Here is a 26,585-nt window from a genome sequence, read left to right as displayed (position 1 = left end):
TGTGCTGGAGGTCAGCGGCGCCCGCCCCTCCCCGCCGCCCCGGTCCCGCTCCGCCCGCGCCGGAGGGTCCCCGCGTCCGCCCGGCTCCCTCCTCTCGGGTTGGATTTACACAGTGATGTGTGAGCTACAGGATGCCCAGCAGCACTGGAAAGAGGTTTAAACCTACTAAGTACATCCCTGTCTCCACAGCCGCTGCCTTGTTAGTGGGTTCGACTACTTTATTTTTTGTTTTCACGTAAGTACCGCTCCGGCGGGGCGGGGGGGGGCGGGGGGGGACACACGGGCCGGGGCCGCCCGGCCGGGCGGGGGGAGGCGGCCGGGCTTGACAGCTTCCCCCAGGCCCCGCCGCTGCCGGTCCCGCTCCGCGCCCGCTCCCGCTCTCCCCGCCCGGCTCCGCTTTGCAGGGGCCGCTTCTCCCCGCCCGTCGTGAGAGGTGCCTGGCGGCCACATCCACCATTTCGCGGCGCAGGAGCCCCCTCGGGCTGCCGCGGCTGCCGGCCTGCGCCTCAGGGACGCCGGGTCCCCGCCGCCCCCGCTCCCGCCGGCTCTGGCCGGGGTCTCCGCAACCTCGGGGGAGCGGGCCTCTCCCCGGGCCGCCCGGCTGCGCCGGGGCCGAGCCGGCAGAGCCCTCCGAGGCGGAAGGAACCCTGCCCAAGCGTTACGGGTGCCACATGTTTTTATGTAACGGTCCCTGAAAGCCCCAGGATCTAAGGCACAGATTTAGATTTGCTTGAAGGAGGGAGGGGGAAACTTTTTTTTTTTTTTTCCCCCCTCCCCGTTTCCTCCTCTCTCATTCCCTTCTCCCTTAAATGCAAAATTGAGCTCTGGCGGTCGGCTGGCAGATCTCCTGTCGTTCTGTTAATATGTGAGCGGGGTAGCGCTTGAGCTTTCTGTTTCCTCCCCCTTTATATAAACTTGAGTTACGCCGATGGCGAACCCTTCCCGGCTGGGGTACGGGCAGCTTCCCTGCAGAGGCGTTGCTGGTGTTGCGAGAGAGACGCTACAAAGCGGTGCTCTGAAATGAGCTTTGACTAAGCCGCTTTTGGGGAAGGCGAAAAGATGCCTACTGGATATGAAGATTTACTGTTTCACTTATTTTGAAACTCTGGTTTCCTTGTTTTGCCATTGCTAATTTCTAACTGAGCTCAGTGAAGCCGTCAGAAGCAGAAGGCTATGTCACAGTGGGAGCGCGTGTCTGTGTCTTCATCCTGCTTGGCTTGCCTTGCCTGTGGTACGATTCTCGATGTTTCAAAATGCTCGTTACTGCTATGGTAATCTTAATGTAGCATTTCAGAATAAAATGCAAATGTTGCTTTGCCTAACAGTTTCTTAAATCGGAACAGATTTTGACACTGAATTATGCTCTTGCCTTAATGTGACTTGACTTCTCGTTGCTTGTTTTTCATGCATTTGATCTGAAGTACTGGTGAATCCTTTCAGGATATTATACTGTTTCAAGAACTGGTACAAGCCCCAAAACCCGGTACAAGTATAAGCCTATCGTTCATCATTTGGGCATCTAATTATAGTTTGGCGCTCACAGGCAAACACAAGACAGAAGTTGGCTTTTGCGATGAACTGGGTTGACAGTGGTGTTGTGAATATTTTTTAAATGGTTTCATCGTCAAAAAAAGGGGCCTGAATGCTGGCGTTTATTTTTCCTGCATCTTGAGAAATGGATGTGCGCTGGGGTTGTTTTGGAAGCTGTATGTTTGTTTTCACATGATACTTCCAATGCAGAGCTACAAATGGCTTCGTGAGGTAAGACTTTCCTGCTAACGCAGTTGTTGTTGAAACATCCTTTTGGCAGCCGGACCTCAACTGAGATGTTCGGTGTAGAATTTGTTACTGTACGGAAGAAGCAATTGGCTTTAGTCTGTTACCGAATCTCAGACTTAACTCTGCTCCCTCTGTTATCAGTGAATAATTACATGCAAAATGAAGTATTTTTAGGATCTCTCCATATTGTAACTTGGCCTGTGCATCCTGAAGTGTTAGTAAATTTTTTGAGGACTGTCCCAGACATACGTTCTCTGCTGCTGCCAAGTCTTGTGTGTAATAAAAGTAACACATAATTGAGCAACCGTTGTCAGGCAGTATCTGAAGTCCTGTCCATTCAAAAATACTCCGATAAATTTGTATGGAATTGCTGTTGGTTTTTATCCTGAGCAGTTTTAGTAAAAACTTTGTCTTGGAATCAAAGCAAGTAGTACGTGTGAGATTAGGGTCTTTTGTGCGGTGGTGGGTTTTTGTCCCCTTTCCTGAGCGTCTCCGTTTTTCCTGTTTTCCCACAGGCAGTGTTGTATGTCCTGAAGATCTGTGTGCTGTGATGTGTTATTCAAGGCTGAGACAGACCTGAATTTTCAGGGGCGTTGACTTGCACAACTCTTTCGACGCTAGGTAGATCTCTGACATGTAGCAGTTGAGGCACTGTTTAAAATCGCTTTGAGCAGTGTTATTGATACAATCCATGCTTGCTTGTCATAGCGCAATTACTTTATCAGATGAAGATTTACACATGTGTTTATTAGTTCCTTATTTGTGTCATTAAGCTCTAAGGATGCTATGTCTGTTAATGAGCTTACCTGTGCATAAATACGTGAAACTGGTAATGGATGGGACTCGGATATCAAATTTTAGGTGCAGATCAGCTCAGTGGAATATCAGGGACTTGAGCAACTTCAGTGCTGAGGAACTGAATATCGGAGGTTAACATACGTGGAAAAAATGAATAACAACTTTTTAAAACCACTTACTGAATAGAAAAAATCATCCTTTTAGGGCACTGCAAACGTGTCTGAGTAATGCGTATGAAAAACAGAAGCTCTGACTCGGCTTTCTCCCCAGGCGTGTTTGTGGGCTCAAGCCACATGTTACGAGTGTCTTCTGCTAGATGAAGAGCTCTTTGAACTTGAAGGCCAGGGTTAGCTTTTTAGCAAGGCAGTCTTTATTTTTTAGCTTTTGTCCAAACAACTTTGCTAAAAGTTGTGTTTCAAACACAGCGTGTTTGAAATACACAGGATCCGCCATTAGTTCACGGTGGTGTTGGTCAGTGGTACTCTTACACTTTAATTTGGGAAAATTCCATGACAGATTCTGCTTTATTCTTTTTCCTCAGCTAACAATTTAGGATTCACTGTATCGCTGTTGTATTCCTTCTGGTTTTATGAGGGGGAACTAAACTATTTAGCTATCAAGATTATTGCCTGGAAAGGCAACTAAATATTGCAGTTGTATTATCGCAGGCTTTTAGCTCTCCATGTGTGTTCCTTTAATAACAAATACAAGCGTGTGAGTAGGTGGTCTAATTTGTCGCAGTAGGAGAGTAAACAATCATTAACTCTAAGCCTTACCAGGAACGTATCAATAATGTTATATATAATGATTAGGTTAATTCACTTATATGAACAAATCAAATGGCATAATGAAGGAAGAACCAATTCTTCTTAATATGGCAAGAATCTGGAGTGATTCAGTTGTAGCAGACCTGAACTTATTTCTGCCAAAACCTTTTTTCTTCATATTTCTCATAAGGCTTTTTGTTAGAGGTAACAATTTAACCCATTGCAGTGAGGTCCGGGCTCTTATGCCTTGGACCACTGGCTGCTATGATGTGAACCTTAGTGCGTTCATGCGGTTCATACACATGCCCTGCGTCTGGTGAACTTCCCGCGGTAGTTTAGGTTGCGTAACTGCTGTATTAGTAGAGAATGCAGCTTAATTGTCAGTAAGCATAGTGCTGTAAAGCATAACGTCACCCAAGGAACTATTATTCTGGAGCTAATAGTTCTCCCCACCTGTTGAAATTGTGCTACTTAATGTAGTTTTCAGTGCTGAGAACCTCTGAGTTAGGTTAGCAGCTGCGATGTCTGTATCTATAGATTACACGGCAAGCTAGAAGCATAAGGTTTTCAGGAAAAAACTGTGGGTCATTTTAGTAGGGAGAAAAAAAGCTCTTCATTCTCTCACTCGATATTGTAGACTAGAAATTTCTGATAAAATACCCATTTTCAGACTGTGGTTTCTGTAGCATGCAGTTACTTGAGCATCTTTGAAGTATGGCAGAAACATGTAATTCATAACAAAGGTCCGGGTGCCACTACTCCTTTGATACAATGGTAGCAATGCTGCTGTATATTGTTCCCTTAAATGGGATAATAAAATGGGTAGTTTTCTGGGTGAAGTGAAAGCACAAGTAAGGTGAAAACTCATTCAGTCAATACTGAAAATGAGACTTCAACTTTGTTCTTAGAAGTCCTGATGGGAGGTAATCATTAGGTATACACCACAGACATAGGCAGCTGGCACTCCAGTGCAGTCTGCGACACAGGGGAATTTAATATCAATAACCCTCAGGAAACAACCGAGGAGTGATAAATTGGTGTAAAAGAGCAACTGAAGTTGAAGTCACAGTAGGGATGGAAAGACAACAGAGAAATAGCCTATACCCTTGCGATTCGGATGGGAGGAGGAGGAAGAACGGCTGGCAGCCTGTCCTCGATAGGAGGGCTTGTGGATTTACCGCAGCGAGAAGGAAAGTTCAGCCTCATTCGTGAATGTTTAAAAAAATTTTTTAGTATTCCCCCTACATTTGTACATCATGTTACTGTGTTTCATGAACTAGAAAGACAGCATGTCTGCAGTGGCTTAAACACACAGATTAGCCGTGTATGAACTCAGATACACTTACATTATGATAAATGCACTTCTTAAATCATAAGCACTCCCCCCCCCCCCCAATTATACGATCTTGCACTGGAATAGCCCTAAAATAAATATGTAATAGCGTTTTAAAGATCAAAACTATAGTAACCCCTCTGGATGGTAGTTAATGGAAATATAATTATGTGTGTACCTAAAATTCCTGAACTATCTGTTAGATCTCATCCTCCCATGACTTGTATATGTTCATGGATCAAAAAAGGGGAAAGCATCGTCTGCTTTTTTGACTTGGGTTTGTTTAATCGCTAGCAAAGGTCAAGCTAATAGAAGCTCATCTTCGCTTTAGTGAATTCAATTTGTGTCCAAAGATGTTTTTCTTACCTAAAGTATTTTAAGGACTTCAGTGTACTCCAGTTCCAGATGTTCAGGTGTTCGCTCCTGCCAGTTCAGTGTTCTGATTTCAGTTAGAATAAGGGATAAAAAGTGATTTAAAATGTATATTACAGATGTTATGGAGCTTCATCTGTAAAGCAGGTAGATTTTATACCAGCCTAGAGGATATACAACTGGATGCTGATAAGTAGATGCACAAAAAAGGAAATAAAGATCATAGCTCAGATTGTTTAATCTTGAGATGCTGCTGGATAGCATAAATGCTGCCTTGGAGTGTGATCTTACACCCCTCTTATGGCTTGGCCTCTGCCTAATAACTTGCTGAAGGCTGCTTGTGGATTTGGGTGTAGCTCTGGTGGTTGTTGCTGGTGACTTAACGATGCCAGAAGTTCAAGGCTTACTGTGATGTGTAGGAAAGCACGTGGAAACACTACCACTCTGCTTATCCGCGTCCCCTCGTACTAACTGCACGATCATACCAGATATCCTTGTCACTTTGAAGCCTTTGCGACGCAAAGCTCATCCTCCTTGTCTGTTTCTAGCCATTCTAGGGATTCATTTGATATTGGTAATGCTAATTGTGAAAATATTCCCCTTCTTGGACTTTCTTTCCAAACCATACTCCTCTACTTGGAGTATTATCCTATTTCTGGGGGGTGGTGGGGGTGGGGGTGGTTTTGCCATCCCCCTGCCAATTGAAGAAATCGCTGGAAGTGATAGGCAGCAGCTTCACAAAGTATACATTCACTGACACTATACAGAGGAAAAAGGGTGTGCAAAAAATTGTCTACCAGTTTAATTAGGTGAATTTCAAAACTGACTTCACAAACACTGATTTCAAGTAGTGCAGTTTAGCTTCCTGAGATATTTTAACATTTTCCATCTTAAATGCATCTTTAATGGCAGGTTTTCCCCGTCGACTCTACGTGCGATCCAGAAGAGGTAAGGCTTGCCAGGTTGACCTGAATCATCTCAGTTGTCGTGTCTGTCAGCTTCTGAAAAATATTTATTCTTGTTATGACAAAAAAATGTCCTTCTAAGCTGTGGCAATCTCATCTTGGTATATAATTTTTGTAAAGAGAATCTAGACAAACTTGTCATGCCAGATGAAAAGACAGGGAATCTCAACAGGAAAATCCATTTAACTGAAGTGTGAAAAGTCTTTTTTTTTTTTAATGCTGGAAAAGAGCTCAGTTCTACTGCTTTTAACTAGTTGATTCTATCATCTTTGCTTCCAAGGGGACCAGCAAAGTTGGCAATACAGGACACTTTTGAAAGCTATTAAAATTCATTCCTTTAGAAAAAAACCCCAATGTTTATTATCAACAGGAATATTTTTTCTTCCTGTAGTTTGGGAGAGGGAAAAGGAATCATCTTCGTTTGATGGCAGTAACTAGCTAGACATCTTCAGCCGTGGGACGTACAGCTGTCTGCATGCAGCCATCACAGCGGCACTTCAATGCTCACTGTAGATCTGGTTTTAAAGGCAGAAGAGCTAATGCAATGAAAGTTATTCCTGTAGATGGGCCGTCCGCAGCTGTAGCCAGTGTGTGATTTATGCTTGTAGCAACCCCCTTTCTATTTTTCCTAATGAGCAGAGATTAAGGATGTGGGTGTATGGAAATGGGAACGAGAGAGTGTCTCAATTAGATCAGGATGGGCCTCTCAGCCTTTGTACGTGAATATACAAACAATTGTTCTATATTTGTTTAAAGTCCTTTTCAAGGTGGTAATTGTCCATGTTTGTCCAAGCATGCCACACGTGTATCCTTTTTACAAATAGAAACAATCTCTACAAAATTGTTCAGACGACATGGGAACTCAATTGGTTTGTTAGTAATGTAAACTAAGGGATGCTACTGTTCAAAACACAAGGAAAACTTAAATTGAGAGACAGATACATTTGGTGACCTTGGAGGTCTGCTTTTTGAGGTCCATTACCTGGGGCGGTTGCTAATTACACACTTAGATTTTTGTAGAAACAACTTACTGTGTTACTAGGCGGTGCTCAGCTGCAATCAGCTGGAGGACCCTGTGGCCTGGGGATCTGCGAAAGATGACCTGGAACCGCTTTTCTGTTCTTACTTTGCTTAGTGTATAAGCTAGAAGGAAACTTTTCAAGGCCTACAAAGGGCCTTGAGTTTTGTTTAGCTTGCATTGGAAGATGTCTGGAATACAGTAATAAGGCGGTGTAAGCCAATTTGGAGCATGAAATAGATGCATACCGGAGTGAGGAGAAGTATCTTAAAAGCTGAATCAGTGTAACCAGTGTGAAAGTGGAACATTGATTTACTGTCCTTTGATTTGAGCCAGCAGATACAAGACTTTTCTCACTAATCCAAGACTAATGTTCAATTTGGCTGCGCTCGTACAGAGCTACTAATAGTTGATCATTTGTCAGTGGGAGCTGCTAATGAAATGGAAAGGAAGAGGCACGGGGGTTGAAACAGTAATGGTGCAGTTTTTAATGGCAATTCTGTGTTATTCTTGTGCAAAGAATACCATAGATTGGAAAACCAGAGTCAGCCTAGGTCGTATTTTATTGTAGGAGAGGCGGTTTTGGGGATCCTTGCTTGGTGATTGCAATAATTAATTCAAATGAGTACACCACAGCATAGCGTGTACTACATAAATCTTCAGCCAGTAATCTGTATCCAGAAAGAGGATTTAATTAGTCACTGATTGTTCTTCTGCAATTACTAATGCAATTTAGCTAGACTTGCTTCAAAGCTGTCCGAAGTGCCTAAAATTCTCAGCTCTAAACCTATGATGCAGACATTAGTGGGTACTTGACTCCCTGTTTTTCTCAGGATGAATATTATGGAATAAACTGTGCAGTAACCCATACTTAGATATTGCAGTGGTTACCATGGTTTTCTGTTTGTGAAAGTGTAAACGCAGAATTTGTGGACTTCAAATGTGAAATCCTTATGAAATATCTGTACTCTGCTGCTGTGTGTTGAGATCATCCAGTCACAAAGGACAGCGGAGCCAGGTGCAGAAAAAAAGACCTCTTGAATTTTAGATCTGAACACCAAGGCAGCTGTTTCCAATGTACGTGTGCACCATTTTGTTATGTACAGTAGTATTGCGTGAAGTCACATAATTAGGAAATGCTGCCCTTTGTGCAAGAGGACAACAAGCTCTGTGGAGCAAGGCAGGCAATATGAAGATAGGAATACATGAAATGCAGATTTATTTTTTTTTTGTCAAGCCGCATGTAAAATGATGTCATTATTTTTTGATGAAGGGAGGCATTCATAGAGGCTGACTGCTCAGTAATTCCCATGGAAATACGGGTTGTATATGCCACTTTGAAATGAGTACGCTCCGGAACACCCCTGTACGCACTCAGACTAAACTAATCGCAGAATATTCTTAAATGAACAAATTACTTTTTAAGTTGGAGCCTAACAAAGCAAACTTGAAACTGCTTAAATATAGAAGGGCTTTCATAAATAAAGTCAGACAAAGCCTTACTCTCCCAGGATTCTTAAAACTAAATTGGCATTTACATTAGCTCTCTTTCATGTCTTCAGGGAAATAATCCAATGTAATATCTGTATCAACACAACTTAAGTACAGTGCTGGGAATAAGGAAAGCTTGGACATTTCTATAAACAAGCATCATTTTAATTTAAACTCGGGTCAATCACAGAAATGCTTCAAAATGGAAAGGTTCAGCTTAAACCTTTTCTGCCTACTCCGATCCCCGTCGGCTGGGAGAGGCAGGTATTTTCTTATGGAAAAACACTTCCTCTCCCTCTTTTCAGCTAGTTCAGTTTCAGAAGTTTTTTGGGATTATTTTCATTGTGTATAACCTCCCTTTCATTTTTTTCTCATGAGTGAGATCTCATTTTGCATGTTTAGCTTTCTCTGAAGATTAATGTTTGCCCTAGCAATAAGACTCTCCAGATGTGTTATGATCTAATAACGCTGTGCACCAGTGGTTAACCCTTGTCCGCTGTCAGCAGCTTGCTGAACCACCTCCCGTGTTTTACCAAAAGCCAGCATTTCATGGTGTAGTTTCTTGGCTCCTGGCAACAGGAGCCATTAGTTGTTTAGCTGGGTGCCCCCCTCCCTCCATGGGGTTTGTGTCCGACATTGTCCACAACCACACTGTTAACTTGGCTTCTCCTCCAACATCCCAAGGCACAACGGTGGAACAGGGACTGGGGGATGTCTATATGATCATCTTGATGTGGTCAAACCTGTGACTTTGCCCAGTAACTCTAGGTTCTTTTGGTTTTGGTTTTTTGGTTTTTTTTTTTTAATTATTGTCTCATTTCTCCCTTGTATGGTGCATTAAGTCTTGCATCTCTCTTTTCTCTTTGAAGATCTTGCTGCAACCCTTGCCTTATCGCCCGGGCACATGGAAGCAAATTACTTTTCTAACGGGTGGCTCCTTGAATGTAGATTGAGGTTTGTGGTTCGAGATGGCAATCTAGGTTCATTTTTAGGGGTTGTACAGACATTAGCGCTCTCTTTGTGCTTTACATCTGTGGCTCACGAGGGTCGCTAGGATGGAGTTGGGATTTGGCCTGGCAGAACTCCTTTTCTTTGGGTATCCCATGGCATGCAGCCCTGATGTCGTCTCGGCTAAAAATTATTAGCACGACCCTAAAGGCATGAACTCTTTCCTGTATACGTGCATTGCTGGTTAAAGAATCTTGTCTCCTTTCTTAAGTGCTACCCAGGTGACAACTGGAATATCCCATTCTCACAAATTTATTGGGCGAGAAATGTTATTCTGGTCCAAATCAATTCTGTTTCTTGCCTGCCTTCAGTTATAACTTCTGCAGCTGGCCTTGAACCAGGTTAAATGCTTAAAACTGTTTGAGAAGTGTGCAGAAGCTAGTGAAAACTGCTACGGGTAGAGCCGTAACGGTGAACAAGACATGCATGCTCACCCTGTTATGATATAGTTACATATCAGTTATATAATACAGTTATAAGTTAGTATCCTAATTCACAGGGTCATTACTTCTGATCATATTCTCTATTTACCCTGTATGCTAATTCCTCTGCAAAGAACCAAGTACAAGCTTGTGTAGTAATGCAGCTCTAAAGAGGGATTTCATACGATGTGCATTTTAAAATACCATTGCACAAAGCGACAGCCTCTGTCTCTCTGTTTTTAACTCGATCAGTGCACAAGTAGGCTGCCTCTGCACAGGGTGCATTTTGTGTAAATGGCTAACAAGCCTTTGTGGCAAAACCAATAAAAGCATCAACGGGTACTGGAATTTTTTTTTCAAATGACCAAGTTCTGATAATTCTGTAGGAAGAGGTATATAAAATGGCTGCTTCCTGATACATAGTGTGAGTTAAACAGAAGGAGGTATGAAACCACTGAATCTGATGAGGTAACTTCTAATTCATGTATGGAAGTTGTAGCATCTGCAGCAGCAAAGGGGGGTAATGTTTGCCACAGAAATTTCAAAGTGCAGAGACAATGCAAGATTAAAATAACAGGACTTGCTGGGTGTGGCCATTAAATCAATGTGATTTAAATTTTTTTATTTTTTTTTTAAATTGTGGAACAAAACCTCTAGTCCATGTCCAGACGCGGAACTGTATCAGAATAAACTGCAAGGACCACCTCAGCTCCTCTTGGCAGAGCTCTGCTGAGCACGTACGCCCATCTTATGTAATATATCCATTTTGAAAGTTAAATTTTGAAATAAAAGCCTGTCTATATGAGCAGTGCCCTCAAGAAGCTGGGGGAGAGTGGAGGAGGACAGGCGGACACAGTTTGGTTTGTAATAGTGAAAGGGTTGGTTTCTTGAAACGGGATGGTTCTGGTCGTGTCATCTTTGTGTATTTTCAGAAAGTGGCATTTGACAGATAGATTGCCATAATAACGACAGTGAAGTTGGCCCTGCTGCTGCTGCTAAACAGAGTTTTCAACAGGTTGGGAAACATCTGCTTTCCTCCTCCAATGCTTGAGCTGAAGAAGACTAGGCAGAACACAGCACAGTGATCTTTTGTTTCACGTTTGGGCCCTTTTTGGTCGGAAGCTTTGAGCGTGGTCGGAAGCCTTCATGGGACCCTTCCTGACTTCCACAGGACTACGTGTGATTCCCAGGTGGGAGTTGCCCAGGAGACACCATTACTCAGTCAGAGGGCAAGGCCATAAAAGACACAGACCTGGGAAAACGCTCAGGTGTGTATGTATGTATATGCATTTTAAAATGATGTTGTGGTTAGGACTATTATTAGGGCTGCCTAGTGCCTGGGCTCAGGTCTTAATCCTGCAAAAAGCTTTCTGTTCTCTGGCAAGTCGCTTAATCCTTCTTCTGCATTAAGTGCAAAATTTTATCTGTGGCTGTTTCTTACACTGGTAGTTAGCTGGGGCAAAACTGTCCCGCTCCCTGTGTTGATGTCTCTGTCCCTTCTGGTCTCAAGCAGCAGAACTTGTGAATAAGGCTATCATCAGTGCTATCATTCCTGTTCCGCAAAGAGGGAAACTGAGGCAGAGAGGCACTGTACAACTGGAGTATTGGTCTTTAGGAAGTTTTGCACGTATCTGCCAACTCCAGGCTAACACCGTGTCAGCCCAGGATCTCAATGGAGATCATTCTTTCAGAGAGGGCTCCTGAAGAGATGGTTTATTCTACAGTTTCTACTCCATCGAATGTCGGTTTGGGCCGTCCTCAAATGCAAGGGTATGTCATGCAGCAGGACTGTTTTGTTTCTTTAACACTTAACTCTGCATGAATGTATGAATATGGAGATACATGTACTAAAGCTTCATTGTCTGTCTTTAAAAGTTTAATGGTAACATTGTAGTCTTTAAACTTTCATTTGTACTTCATTCCACAATGCCTAATTACTTTTGCCACATAATTTTTCTTGCATTGTATTACAAAGGGTAGCGGAATAGAGCTAAACATGGTGTCTGTGGTTCGAGACCTGAAAAATTAATGATTCCTTCTCTAGCCTGCTGTGTTTGATTTAGAATTCATATTTGATAAAATAGAAATGCACTTCTGAGCCAGCTATTGTCTCTCCATTTACTATCTAGGTGGGTTTTTTTCAATTCTTCCCTTGGTGGATGTTGGGGGGTTGTGAATTTTGGGCCCTAGAGTGCTCCTGAAGGTGGTTGCCAGACCCACGTTTTCTTCACCTATCATTCCTCAGACTCTTTATCCTTTCCAGTACCTGGCCCCAGGACTCGCGTTGACCCCAGACTGCATAGCTGCTGCGGCAGACTGCTGCCTTTTAAGGCCCTTGACTTTCAGCGTAACCTGAGTGCGTGGTTTACCCTTTCCGAGGCACTTGGCCGCTGAAGGAAGGGGAGGGGTACAGGGGTTTTTGAGTGTCATAAGCAGCTACTTAGAGCCACTCTCCATCTCAAGGAGAGACAGGGGTCTGGACTAAGCGCTAACCCCTTTACACCATACATCCCTCACTTCCTACGTAACTTCTGAGTGGTGTTTATGGTCACCCTGGGTCTTCCTGGGCTATCTGGCTGCCTCTTGTCTGGCACTTGTGCTGGGGTTTTTTTGCTGTTCTCAGTCTCTCTCTTGACAGGTGACCTCCAGATCAGTCTGTTCAGGTAGCTAAGGCCTTTTGCCCAGTACACACTGAGGGTGATCCACTGCTTGTTTACCTTCTTCTGAAATGCCAGAGTAGAGAAAAGGGATTCAGGGTTATGAGGTGCCATTCAAAATCTAATCCCATCTGTTGAGCTGGGGCGACTGTTATAGGTCGATGCAACAATTTTTCTGTATTGAAACTGTTAGTGCTATCAGTGGGTCACTGCCCTTATTGTGACTCACACACATTTGGGATCCTCTCCAAAGAGGCTGACCAACACTTCTGTCTTCCTCCCCACTGAGAAGTTCTGCATTCTTAGCCTGTGAATTTACTCGATCCAGAAAAGTAAGCAGAGCTGGGTCTGGCCAACAGGGAAGGAGATGTCTAGCAATTTGCCAGTTACGTTGTCCCCTTCTGAACACCGGAGCGCCCTGTTTAGTGGAGCGATACATTGGATCCTGCTTTTTTTGGTGAATATCCTTTATGCTTTTGTTCGCATCTTTCAGAGCGGTGTTATTTATTTTTGTTGCTTCAACTGCTTTGGAAATGAAGAAAAACTATTTTCAGTGTAGTATCCACTTGGCATTAAAAAAGTGTCTCTTCTTGCCAGTTTTCGTCTTGGTTCCCCTAGAAATAGTTTTTTGTTGGGCTGCTTCTGCCATTGTGTATGTTCTGATAGGTCTCCAGAACAGCATGCTATGCATGCATGATGGGTGGATGCCTGCATGTCTGATGAGGGATTGACTCCCTTGGGCATGCAAGTCCTGCCAACTCTTCAGTTAGAAAACTTAAGGTTTTAATCTACATTCTGTCTTTTAGTCCCAGTTTGGAGTCGTCTTTTGGAAGATGTTTCTTTGGAGCAAGGAATAATGTACTGTGGTGGGTTTTTTTGTTGTTGTTTGGGTTTTTTTTGTTGTTTTTAATAAAAAAGAGTTTACAGTTATAGAATCATAGAATCATTAAGGTTGGAAAAGACCCTTAAGATCATCGAGTCCAACCGTTAACCCAGCACTGCCAAGTCCGTCACTAAACCATGTCCTCGAGCACCACGTCTATCCGTCCTTTAAATACCTCCAGGGATGGGGACTCAACCACTTCCCTCGGTAGCCTGTTCCAATGCTTGACCACCAATTATATTGAGATAGTTAATTAAACAGTCTGCATCTAATTCATGCTTCTCCCCTTAGTTCCCTTCTCACTCTTTCTCACCATGCCTGTTTAAATAACTTGATGAAGCTGTGTAACAATTACACAGATGGGATGAAGCCCATCTAAAGCTAGAACCTGATTCTGATGTCCTGACATGCCAATTAAAATCTCACTGCAAAGTGATTATTCCTAGGTATTCAAGTGACTGCATGCTTGGTTTAAATCCCTTGGAGGGCTGTTGGTCCTCCTGGCTGATTGTGTTACTTCAGCTGCCTCTATCATCCGGCACGTCCCAGGCCTTATCCTTCTGCAAGAGGACTGTCTGCCGCCCAAGGACAAGATCCTGTTCCGTAACTTAGAAGTGATGAGCTTTTCAAGAGAAAAAAGAACAACATTCTTCAAGATCCTCTTGGAAATATCTGGATCATTTTGGTTAAAGCCTTAAAGTGGGACGAATATTTTGCTTGAAGGGGAGAGCTAGCAGAAAGACGGCAGTCTCACAGTCAATTTGGCAAAGTGATTTAGGATGGAAAATATCATGTGACATTGCTATCTACCTGTGCACTTTCAGTGCCATCCACAGGTATCTGAACACACTCCCATCAACTTTTGCAGTGGCTGCTGGTCTTCAGAGGCTTCTCTTCACTCCTCAGTTTTCAAGTTGGACTTTCTAGTTTTCAAGAAGTACTGAGCCTGCCCTCTGAAAGTCTGCCCTCTTCCACAGGGGGACAGTCTTAAAAAGGTCTTGTTTGCTGTTTGTTTTTTGAGTTCAGAAAACAGTGATTCAAACTAAATTATCTCTTTTAGAAGCCGCTTCAGGCAATTTACCAGTCTGCCCTCATTGAATTGGTAGGGGACAGGATGGAAAGACAGGAGAGTATAAGATACTGCTGTTGTGAATTAGTCTTGCAACAGGCAAGGATTTATTTCATTTTCCCCCATCTTAATGTTTAGACAAAGGAAATGTATCGAAGGAAGAAGTTGCAGAGTAGTAAGGGATGTTCTGATTTCCCATGGCAGTAACACAAGGGATTTTACTTTTTCTCGGAGAACATAAAAACGCTTGACTATCACTTCCCTGACTTTACTTGCAGTATTTTGTTGGAGGGAAGGTACATCAAGGGAGGCCTAGACTAACTCACTGCTGATTTTTACTCTGTGCTGTAGTAGCCTTGTCTGGGTCCACGTTCAGAAAGCAGAAACCTGTCAAAAGTCAAGAGTTCTACACTGAATTTCCAAGTTATTCTTAGTATTCTACATGCAGAGTAGCTTTCTTTTTGTACTTATTTAACTATGTCTTGGAAATAGCCTCCTAAAAATATAATCAATAAATGAACACAGGATGACTGCTGCACTAGGCACGCTTAAAATGCAGTCATGTATTTGAAATCTAAAATTCTTTATTTCAAACTAAAGAAAATGGAAAGAAAAAAAAAATTAGAATCCCTCAGGGGAAAGTACTGCATGTTCAGGTCTCGTCATGGCCTATTTTATCTATAAATATAAAAAAAACATTAAAACTGTTTGTGTTCTAGAGCTACGGCTGGTCCAGTGTTCTTTGTCATTCTCCCACAATGTGACAATAATCCAAAAAGCATGCTTCCGTGTGGATACGACAAGGCTTTAGGTGCGTTATATTATAAATGTGTATCTGGAAATAAACTGCCGATCTCCATTTCTGGATGAGCCTTAAAGGAAGATTCAGGCACAATGAAAGAGACTTGTGTAGTGACAGTTCAGCATCACTTCACTTGCCGTGTATGATCCCCCTATCAAGAACGGCGTCCTGCTGCGATGACAGTTTGCTGGAAACCCTCCACAGATTCATTGGAAGTTGGCTGAGCCCCAGCTCCACAAATTAGTGGTCAGAAGAGACTGTTTGTAGGGCACAAGTCTATCCAATTTGTAGTGTTGATTTGATTATTTTTTTTAATTAACACTTTAAAAAGTGTGTCAGCAGACTGCCAAAAAGACAAGAAATGATCAGCTAAAACATTTTATTGCAGCATATGATGCTGTTCCATATTATCACGGAAACATAGCACTTAGATATGGCAATATTTTCTTCTGTTACTTTTGCTCATTTTATGTTCCACAGCAATTTAAAATACTCTAAATAGTCTTCAAAACAAATTCTGGGGTTTTGCCCTTTTTTCTTTTTTTTTTTCCTTTTTTTTTTTTTTCTTTCTCAAATCCTTATCTCTTTTCCCTGAATTCCCTTAAAGTGCAGTATCTTAATAAATTTAAAGCCAATAATTTGAATTTTTTTCCCCCCTTTTTAAAAAATCTTTTTCTCTAAGACCACTTTCTGTGCAGTGTCTCTAGCTTAAAGAGGTGATTGGCAACAACTATGTACGGAAGTACAATAGTCCATAGTCCTTTGTAGATCCCGCGAGTACAGTCAGGATTAATAAAATCTGGCTGTATGATTTTTGGTGAAATCATCTTTTTTTTTTTTTTTTTTTTTTTTAAGCATCATCTTTTCTTCTTTCTAAACTGCTGCTTCCTCAGAGCTTTGTGTGAGACCTGTCACCACTCCATCCATTCCTTCAGTATTGCATTGCAAGGGTAGTGAATGTCAGGATGAAAGCTTGAAAGATCGCAGCTAGTGATGACAGCAGTTTTAAATGCACCCTTGCTTATGTTTCACGTTGTAACGTTTCCTATGGAGTTGCCAGTTTATGGCCTCAGATTTTGGAAATATTCCACGCGGGTAGATTGTGCCAGGTGCTGGAGCCTTCAATGTAAAGCCGGCTTGCTGTGTTAGGACCTCGTACCGTTTACAGCCCTGCACAGAGCAGGTTGGGCGAATTCCCCTTCAAGGCTCTCCCTTTACCCAGCCCTACTGGGTTGCCCTTGGTTGGCTGCCAGACGCCCACCCAGCCACTCTTGGACTCCTTCCCTTCAACAGGATGGGGGAGAAAATAAGATGAAAAAGCTCGTGGGTTGAGATAAAGACAGGGAGTTCACTTACCAATTACCATCATGGACAAAACAAGACTTTTCTTTTGGGAAAATTAATTTAATTTATTGCCAATTAAAATAATTCGGATGGTGAGAAACAAAGTCAAAAACTAAACACCTTCCCCCCACTACCCCCTTTTTTTGTAAGCTCAGCTTCATTCCTTTATTCCCAGGTCCTCTACCTCTTCCTGCCCCCTGAGCAGCGCAGAGGGGATGGGGAACGGGGGCCTGTGGTCGGTCCGTAACAGCCCCTCTCTGTCACTCCCTCCTCCCGCGTTTCCTCCGGCGTGGGCTCTCCACGGGCTGCAGCTCCCGCAGGAGACCTGCTCCGCGTGGGCTCCTCTGCCCCGGCGGCAGTTCCTTCGGGATACATCCACCCGCTCTGGCCTGGGGTCCTCCACAGGCTGCAGCCTGGCTGCCTGCTCCAGCGCCGCCCTCTCCCCAGGCTGCGGGGGAATCTCTGCTCTAGCCCCTGAGCTCAGCCCTGGGTGCTCGCAGGGCTGTTTCTCACACTTTTTTCCTCACACTTTTTTCCTCACTCCGCGCAGGTTTCGCCCTTTCTTAAAGGCGTTTTCCCAGAGGCGCCGCCAGCCTCGCTGAGGGCCTCGCTGAGGGCCTCGCTGAGGGCCTCGCTGCGCCCTGCGGTGGGGCCGCGGAACCGGCGGGAACCGGCCGTGTCCGGCGCGGGGCAGCCCCAGCCTCTCCTCACAGTCAGCCCCCGCAGGCCGGCTGCCACCAGCTTGGCATGTAAAGTGAACCCCCACCAAAATAATAATTTCTACATAGATATTTCAACAGTTCTACATTTATATGAATCTTTACACACAGGAGAAGGAGGCTGTGATGAAGCAATGTTAGTGACAACAACAAAAAAAGCCCTTTTGACCTTCATCGTCCCCAGCTGCACCAAGGTCAGTCAAACAAGTTGCGAGGAAAATGGCTTTAGTTAATTTTTTCTGCATATGAACTATAGTTTTTAGTAGCTCTTAACAAACACTGTTCAGGAAAATTATCTGATGTGAGAGTGCTGCGATGGCTCGCTCTGATTTATGAAATTCCTCAGAATTTCCATTGTGATTCTGTAAGTCATGTTGATGTGGCTTCTTCAGATGTGACTCAAGTATCTTCGTTTGCATGGCTTCCTTAATAGCTTCTCTGTCATGGTCTGGGGGTCGTCACTCTTGCTAACCTCATAGAAAACTCAATGCTTTCTTTTTGGTTTAATGCCTGTTGAATGCTGGGTTTTGGTTACAGGGCTGAGATTTTTAGAACCAACTTTCCAGAGGATATCTGCCTCTCCTCTGGGGGCAAGAAGAGGTTTAAAGGTGTGGAGACTGCATACACTACCATCCATGTAGTAGAGAGACAAAACAGGAAACATTTACCACAGTTTTCCAGGGATATGTTTGGGTAACTTTGGCAGCTGTACCCTATTATGGGAGAGGAGAGTACACAGGAAGGGACAAGGAGGAATAATCTTCTGTCAATGTCAGTAAAAGTGACTAGGTCCAAAGCTCTGTGAAAAATGGAGTTTCCAGAGCAGAAATACTAAAGCTTCAGCCTAGTTCACAGTTTTTTTCTTTTCCCACCCTGAAGCACTCCATCATAATTGCCTTTGCTCATACTACACCTGTCAAGAGATGACACTGTTATGCACTAAACTCGGGAGGTGTGACAGCAATGTGTTTCACCGTGCCAGAATGGAGGTGGCATGTGTCCATCTTCTAGTACTTGCCCTGGTCTGCTAGCTTTTTTTTTCCCTTATCTAGAGATAATGCCAACCAGTAATATTTTAACTGTTTCCCCTTTGGCTAATCATCCTGGTAACACAGTTGTAAATTATTTCTGTGTTCCTTGTACAGATGTACGAGCACGTCTTCTTGGCACTGTTTTTGCCTGATGCCAAGAGATCTGGTGGCACTGCCCAGAGCCATCTGATCTGAACGCCCTGGGCAGGGTTAGGTATCAGTAGAGAAACTTGGCTGTAAAACCTATGGTATGCATGTAGGCACAGGCTGAACGCTCACTGTCAACAGCCGATCCTTGCTTGTGATGAGCTTACTGTGATAGCAAGAAAGACCAAGCAGTGGACAGAGAAAGGAGTTGCCAGGCTTGTTCTGAACATGTGTTCAGTGAGAATTATTCAGCTGTTTTTCAGTGCTGAAGGTATGCAGAGGTAAGTAGATATTACCTATTGCTCCTAAGCCCTGCAGGGTTTACCTTCACTCAGTAGTACATTTTTAAACCTGACTAGTGCCTATAGCTAGATTCACCTTGTGTGCATAAATACCTGCTGAAAATAGCTACTTCTTCACGAACGCTGTATCATTCAGGAAACTAGAGGAAGTCTGTTATGGCATTCTGGATTTTTTTGAAACACTTTTACTGTTTGTAGCCTGGCTTCCTAAAGAAATGAGAGTTTATTATGTTCGTTTGTCTGTCCATTCCTTCCATTCTGAACTTTTAAAACCATTACCCATTTCTATCGAGTTCAAGAAGGGCACTGAAACCCATAAGATGACAAAAGAAAGCTGGTGCCTAAGCATGGGAAAGAAACCGTGGATTATTGCCCTGTTGAGGGAATAGCTCTCATGTGAACTCAACACTTACATCTGGACAGATCTCCAGGTTTGCCATCCTCATTGGAAAACTGTTCAGCCAGGTCTCAGGTACGATTTCCCTTGTTTGCCTGCTGGGGGAAGAAGAGTTTTTTCAGGGTTATAAGATAATATTCTGAAGCAGGATGTAGAGGAGACTTTGAGATATATGTATACAAAGGCAATATACAAAGGAAAAAGTCATAAAGAGCTTGAGCAGTGATTGCTAGGGTGGGGTTGATGTTGCACGAGGATGCAGGATGCATATCCCTGAGAGGCATTTGTTCATCTGCTCATGAAATCTGTTGTTTCATCTTAATATAGAGGAGTTCTCGGATCACCTCCTTGTATAACGAGGAAAAACGCATTGGGTGTAAACCCAATTGACTGTCCTTCCTGGGCCCCTTTAAAAATATCAGAGAACTGCTTTTAATGCCTCTGTTTATTTTGGTACAGTATGCAGACTCCTGGAAATATGTTTATAGCACAGTCTAATGAGCCGAGGCTCCTCTCTAAGATTCCAGTGCCTCATGGCTGGATAGAAAAAGCCGATGCTCTCTAAATATGTATTTATGTCAGACTCTGGCTGGCACTAACAGTTAATGCCATGAGAAACTGCCTATTTAATGCCACCTAAGCTAAGAGCTTGAGCACCAATTGTTCCTCAGCATACGATACAAAGTGAGCCTAGTTACTGTGGCACTCATGTACTTCTGTGGTAATCGGATTTATCAACATCTGGTCTGTGTTCTGAACATCACCAATTATATTAGGTCATCTGTATTTAAGCTTGATGGCTTCATGGGAAACCATTTTAATGTGCTGTCTACCTGTGAAGCACTAATTCCAGGTCAACTTTGAAATCTGGTTAATATTTTAGATGCAAGAAACCCAAGTATAAGAAAATAGTGTTATTTACATTGGACTGGAGTAATAACTCTGCTGTGAGTGCCTGGAGCAAATTTAAGTGAGCTATAAGCTGCTCTTTAGCATGCTGACAGGCTTTCTACCCACTTTAATGCAGTGGGTTTAATCTTTTATTCTTCACACTTCTTTTCCAAAAGGAAGGGCATTTTGCCTGATGCACAATGCCTCACTTCATTAACAAGAAGACAGTTTTGGAAACCTCACTTTTTGACAGAAATATCTTCCACAGCAGGGAGAAAGATATTGAAGCCTAAAATAAAAGAAGTTTGATTTGAAACACAAAAATTATGCTGAACATTGACCAGATAATCTTGATAGTGCAAGACTGGAGTTGTTTGGGTCAAACTTGCTGCTTGAAGTCACAGTCAGTTCCCAAATGGTTTAAAAAGCCAGTTCACCGTGTCTGCTCTCCCTGCCCATGTGAATATCCCATTGCCCCGGTTAGTCATGGCTTGCAAGGGGTCAGTGCTCACTCTCCCTTTTCTCTCCAGGCTCAGAATGTTGGACTTGTCAGCTCTTTCTCCCTGAAATCGGTTGATACTGAAAACTTGGCATTCTCTTCCCTTGCTCTCCCAAATCTAAAAACCCACTGCAAAAGCTTTATTGCAATTGATAGTTTGCTGGTGGTGCAGCTAGCGTAGGTAGAATATGTAGAATTTTGCTTCAGTGCGTGTTGGCAGGAACCGAACAGCAATGTTTTCCAGTGTGCCTCTGAAAAGGGCCTATCTTGTGTTCACTTTTAAATCTCATGAAGTCAAAAAGTTAATACTGGTAATGAACTCTTAAGGCTGGCTGGAGAAGAGAATTGATTTGGGGTATAGAACAACTTTTCTGTCAGTGTTTTGGCCAGCCCTGCTTAATATTAGTAGTAGTTAAATCCTTCTGAATTTCAACAGAATGTAAGCATTTTAAATGATTTACAGGTTTTTGAAAACACTATTATCATACCATGACAGCGTTTTAATGAACTACTTTTTTGAATTACAACTGGAACTAATATCTGCTGGAGTAGTAGCTCTTTTGGTACGTAGGAGAGTTGTTGCCAGGAATATATTGAATATTTGAAGCCTAAATTGGATGCAGTGAGTCTAGTTGGCTCATTCAATAACTTGCTAGCAAAGCATAAAAATCCTACTGGAGCAAACTCATCCTTTGCTTTCGAAGAACATCCCTGTGCTTTATTAACAGGTTGAAGATTGTTTAAGCAGCTTTGGTTTTGGGGGAGGGAATGTCCTTGTGTGTGCATGCTAGCTGCCTTTAATAGACCACTGTCTGGTTGGGGCTTTACAGTGATTAGCTGTATGGTGCAAAGGGCTCGTCTTCCTTGCTATACTCCTTGCTTCCCTTTTTACATGCTGAAATTACTTTGAGAGCAGCAGCAGCTTCTCCGAGGCACAGCCAGATGGCTGGGCACCCTGCATCACCTGCTGAAAGGGAGGGTAGTATTGCATAGAGATGACTCATAGGCACCTTAAACTTGTGCTATTATAAGCAGAAATTGCAGCTTTCTGAAGCAGCCAAAGATGACCCTTGTGTACCAAGTTCCACTTCAGGCTTCTGGCCTTCTCTGAGCACCCAGCAATGCACAAGGCTGTTGTCTCATTCTGGGGTGCACTGGACTATCCCTGCTGTTCACTTGAGTGGTTTTTGCTTAAACTGGTGAGGCCCAGATGAACACTTTTTTGGGAAAAGTGACTGGGAACCACTGGGTATTTAATCTGTGCTCTTTTAATGAGGTAACGAGCAGTGCTATTCCTCACACCAATTGTTTTTGCTGGCTTATAAGACAAACCTGCATAGGAGGGAGGAGGAGCGAGAGGTAAGGTGAATCTGAGTGCTTTGGTCACTGTTCTGGGTCTTTATTTGGCATTGGCAATTTCAGAAGGGTGCTCAGGGGGCTGGCAGGGAGATTTTGCTCCACAAGAATGGTGCCTGAGAGACCTTTCTTTGAAGTCCTTGGGCTGCAAGAGAGAGCGCCTGTCCTGTTGCATCCTGTTTTGTTTCTGGGGAGAAATATGATCCAGAGTGACCAGAGACAGGTGGGCTGTGTCAGAGGTCCAAAAGAAGAGGCTAATCAAAATTCAGATCCTAAGGCTTAAACATTTTTCATACATGTGCCAAGCTATATAAAAACCCTGTTCTGTATTAGCTATTTTAAAACACATTAGAAAAATTAAGTGACTCTCATGCGTCTGTTGCTGACTTCAGTTCTTTCTCTATACAAGCAATTTTATTGATTTAAGGTAGTGCAAAGGAGTATTTGGATTATTAGGGGAACTGATGTGTTTCTTTGTGTCACCTTGAAAGAATTACGAAGTCTTGAATAAGCAAATAATGCAAAGGACTGAAGTTGTCACGATATTTAATACAAAGAAGAGATCTAGTTACAATATGGGGGTTTTGCATACCTGGTCCATAACTGAACAGCAAATGTGTACAGAACAAATTAATTTTTTTATATTTGGCCCATTTTCTTGCATCTGTGGTACAACAAAGAAAACCTAAGTGATAAAGTGCACTACAGTGATTATCAGTCTCGTTCCTCTGGCTGTGTGAACAACTAATCTTCTTAAGTGGGTGCTAGTATGGATGGAGACCAGGACTGGGGATTTCTGTGTTGCAATTTGCAGCTTCTTCAATCACTAGTGTGTACTGCATGGTTTTTATATTCTAGTTACAAAATTTGAAAATGCACATCCTCAAAAAGTTATGTTCTTAATGAAAAATGCAATTTACTTGGCGGGAAGTTTGTTCTTGTATCTGCTTTGTGGTGAAAGGGAGTAAGTACTTGGCCTTGATAAGCTCTTGTGCCAAGTGTTCTTTTGAAAACAACAAAAAAAATATTATGGCCCATAGTTATTTTCAGCAGGGCCTTGTTTGGAAAGCAAACAGGATTTAAAATTAAATAATTGCTCTCCCTGGATGGAAGACACGTGGGTTTTCTTCTCCCATGTATACTGCCTTGCTTGCTCAATGCTTCAGCATTAAACTAAAATCTTAAGAGTCAGGATGCTGTTGGGTTAATCAATGAAAATGATTTTCATTGATTGCTGTGGAAAGAAAAGAACCAACTGGTTTAATTAAGCCAATGCTATGTATATCTAGAAGAGTGACTATTGATCTGTATGTTTTTAATTAAGAAAAAGAGCTTGCAGTTTTTGTAAAACCTTGGCTCCTCACCCGCTGGTTTGGGTAGGACTTCACCAACTGCCGGAGTGCCCTACGAAGCAGCTTCATTTGGCAGGCCCTCAAACTGCGACGCCTGGGACGGGCACGCAGGCACGGGGGAGCAGAATACAGAGCTCCGGCTGGGGCTCAGAGAACAACGACGGCATGAAGTGACACTTTAATTTGCTGCTGTTCGTTCCTCTGTTTGAGTAGCAAGCTTGTCTGGAAATCAGATGACTAAAGCTGTAGGAAGCCACTATTTGTTCTACATACTACTTTTTAAAGAGATGCTTTCAGAGCGGGAACCCTTCCTTCTAACATTCATAACTCATGAGAAGCCTGGGAGACAGGAGCTCCAACATATAATTTTTAACTTCTCTATTTATTTTGCTCTGTCAAAGTAGAGCAGATCACCTGTCCAAATCGGAGCTTTCTATGTTGACAGCAAGGCTTGCATTAGAAGTAGAAAGCTGCCCAGCTTTGGACTGCTGGAATAAAAAAAAATAGTTGTAATGTAGTCCTGTTAAAAGCAAGTACTTTCAGATGCTTCTCAAGCCCTCAGTCAGTCTTTCCTGTCTCTTAAACTTGCTTTCCTCACTTCCGTGTGAAAAGCTTCCAAAAGTAGGGAAATTGAACAAATAAAATGTAGACTATTCATCTTCTAATCTTTCCTGGCCACTTTGGAAACTATGTGAATAGCAGGAAAAACACGGCAAAGCAAGACTTCAAGCAGCAAAACGCATACCAACCTGAGCACGTTGAAGACAGAAGCAAGGACTGAAATTACTAAAAGTGTAACCGTTGTTGGATGTTGTTTAATGATTGGCAGAAGCTGGCTTACCCTGTGCTGCTTCTGAAAAAGTACCATACCTTCTCCCCTGTTGTGGCCCTTGACACCTTTGGTGTGCCAGCACTACTCTTCCTGTGGCAAAGTGGTCCTGGTTTTCATCCAGATATGTTTCCCCGGTTCAGTTTGCTATGTAACCAGTAGCAAAGAGGGCTGGACTGCTCTCTCTGCAGTTGCCAGTGGTGTTGGCATAAAGATTTCGTGAAAATATGCCCTGAGCCTCCCTTGTGCGTGAAATCACTGTTACGTCAGTTAAATTACAGGTTGCAGTGGCGAGCTACCTTAATCGTAATTATCCCCAACACTTCCATTATAAGACCTTAGTTTTTAATTCTGTGAAACGAGCCATTTGGGTCAAGAAATATGCTTCACACAGAGGGATTTTGTGCGTCCTCAGGCTAAACCAGAATGATGTTAAGAAAAAATGTTTTGCCTATCAGAAACTTCAAGTTCAGGGAGAGTAAACCTTAGGGACTTGAAATGGGACAACAAGTTGTCTTTTGTGCTAGGCTTTTTTCTGTCCTCATGAAGATCTTCCTGAACTTGGCCAAGTTTTTAAATCTCTACAAAGAGCAGCAGGGATTGTGTTCAGTGGCTGACCACTACAGTCTCTTAATACTTCCCGCTCAGGAAGCATGGTCTGCTGCCCAGGGAGCTCTGCTACCCGCAGCGGGACTGCCCTGTCCCAAGGAGGCACGCTGTGGAGGAGGCATGGGGCAGGGAGGGCACTTCTCATATGTGGCACTTCACCCAGGCTTTGGATCTTGCTTCCATCAGAAATGAGAGCAGAAACGTTTCCTCATGCGTTTTCTCAATGCTTCTATGGTAGGCAATCAGGGAGCGGGGGGGCGAGAAGGCAAAGAGCTGTTTTTGAATCAACTTGTAGTGATTGCAGTGTTACTTTTTTGAAGAGCCGTGTAATATACTTGGGACTTTGAGTGCTATCAGCTTTGCGTTATGTTTGCATTGCAGCTTTCACTGACTGCAAAATGCCGAGGTCCCTGAAAAGTCAGGTTCTGGGGGACACGCAACATTTTGGGTCCCATCTGCAAAATCAGACTAAGATGGAGAGATTATAATAACTCCTGGGGTGTTATAATGATAAATGCTAATGTTAGCAAAACGTTCATATGAAGTTAATTATAACAGAACATCCCAGAAGGAGAACAATTCTATATTGAGTACAGAGTGTGCATAGCATGCAGCAAATATGGCTCGAGGCCACACGTTGACTGGGTACAATGAAAAGAAATACTTAACAGCTACCTGCTCAGCGAGCATGCTTAAAGTAGTAGCAGCCCTTTGGGGAATACAGGCAATAAAGAGATTAAATTTGGCCGTCTTGTTACATGCAAGTGACTTTAAAGATTCATGGACAGTTTTATTCCAGCAGTCCAATTTTCTGAGCAGTTGCCTTTATGGCAGGGTTGTCACTTTAATATATTTAAAAAATATGATGATGAATATGAACTTTCAGTGTCAAGTTGTGAAAACAAGAGCTGGGCTTGGGGCTGTTTTTTTCTCAGTCAATTATTAGTTTGAGGAAGGTGAGAAATCCAATATTGCATCTATAAAGTAGAAAAACTTAAAAGTTATTGAGCAATTTGGGTTGCCTTGGATTGATCTGGGTTGTTTCGGTGCATTTTTCCTCTTTATTGTCGAAATCACAGCTGATCTCAGAGTGACTAAGAGACGTTACTGCATGCAGAAATATTAGGAAAAATGCGTACTTCCCCAGGAATTGCAGTAAAGTCTGTTCATCTTAGCACACAGCCTATTTTTACAAATAGAATTATGGGTTTCAGTTTGTGGTCACATTTCTGCAGGACTAACTTGGATGGTCCATCTCACTTCTAAAAAAGGGGATCATATGATGTATTAAGCAGTAAGCGGTATCATAAATCTAAGTCTTATATTTTAAGAACAAAACCTTAGGCCTCCTTGCATTCTTCATGAATGTTTAATATTTCACAAGTTTGACCCTTTTGCAATCCTTTACGACTTTGTAAGTTGTGGTTTTATGCATTTGAGTTCAAAAAATTTATTTTTTTTTAATAACTTCAAATAGATTGGGTGAAAGTAATTATTATTCTTTGAAATAATTACAAGCATAGCAACTATTTGAGACAGAAATAACTGGGATTTCAAATTCTTGCATGCAAAGCTATTCATCAACTAAATAAATCAGTCCCTGATGGAAAGGGGGGAAGAAGTAATCACTATGCTCTTGTGGCACAATAAAACAAGGAGGATATTGTGTCCTAAAAGTCCTACTGCACAGATTTAAGATATCTTTTTTTTTTTCCCCTCTAGTATTTTTAACTAAGGATTAGCAA

General features: G+C 42.7%; 1 protein-coding gene across 5 annotated transcripts in view; it reads left to right on the top strand.

Annotated features, from left to right (window-relative positions):
* Window positions 1–26,585, top strand: part of ZDHHC8 (zDHHC palmitoyltransferase 8) — a 117,888-nt gene continuing 91,303 nt past the window's right edge. For 2 of the 5 annotated variants that reach the window (XM_087754613.1, XM_087754612.1), the window contains exon 1: window positions 1–235. In XM_087754613.1, coding sequence (XP_087610739.1) covers window positions 132–235 — 104 coding nt within the window. In that variant the 5' untranslated portion in view covers window positions 1–131. The remainder of the gene's footprint in view (window positions 236–26,585) is intronic. The other 3 variants (XM_087754615.1, XM_087754618.1, XM_087754616.1) reach the window with 3 other exon arrangements.

Source organism: Nipponia nippon, unplaced genomic scaffold (assembly GCF_047370975.1).
Source record: "Nipponia nippon isolate SJK-2023a ecotype South Korea unplaced genomic scaffold, ASM4737097v1 scaffold_18, whole genome shotgun sequence".
Taxonomy (NCBI): domain Eukaryota; kingdom Metazoa; phylum Chordata; class Aves; order Pelecaniformes; family Threskiornithidae; genus Nipponia; species Nipponia nippon.
This window is presented reverse-complemented; position numbering and strand designations above follow the sequence as displayed.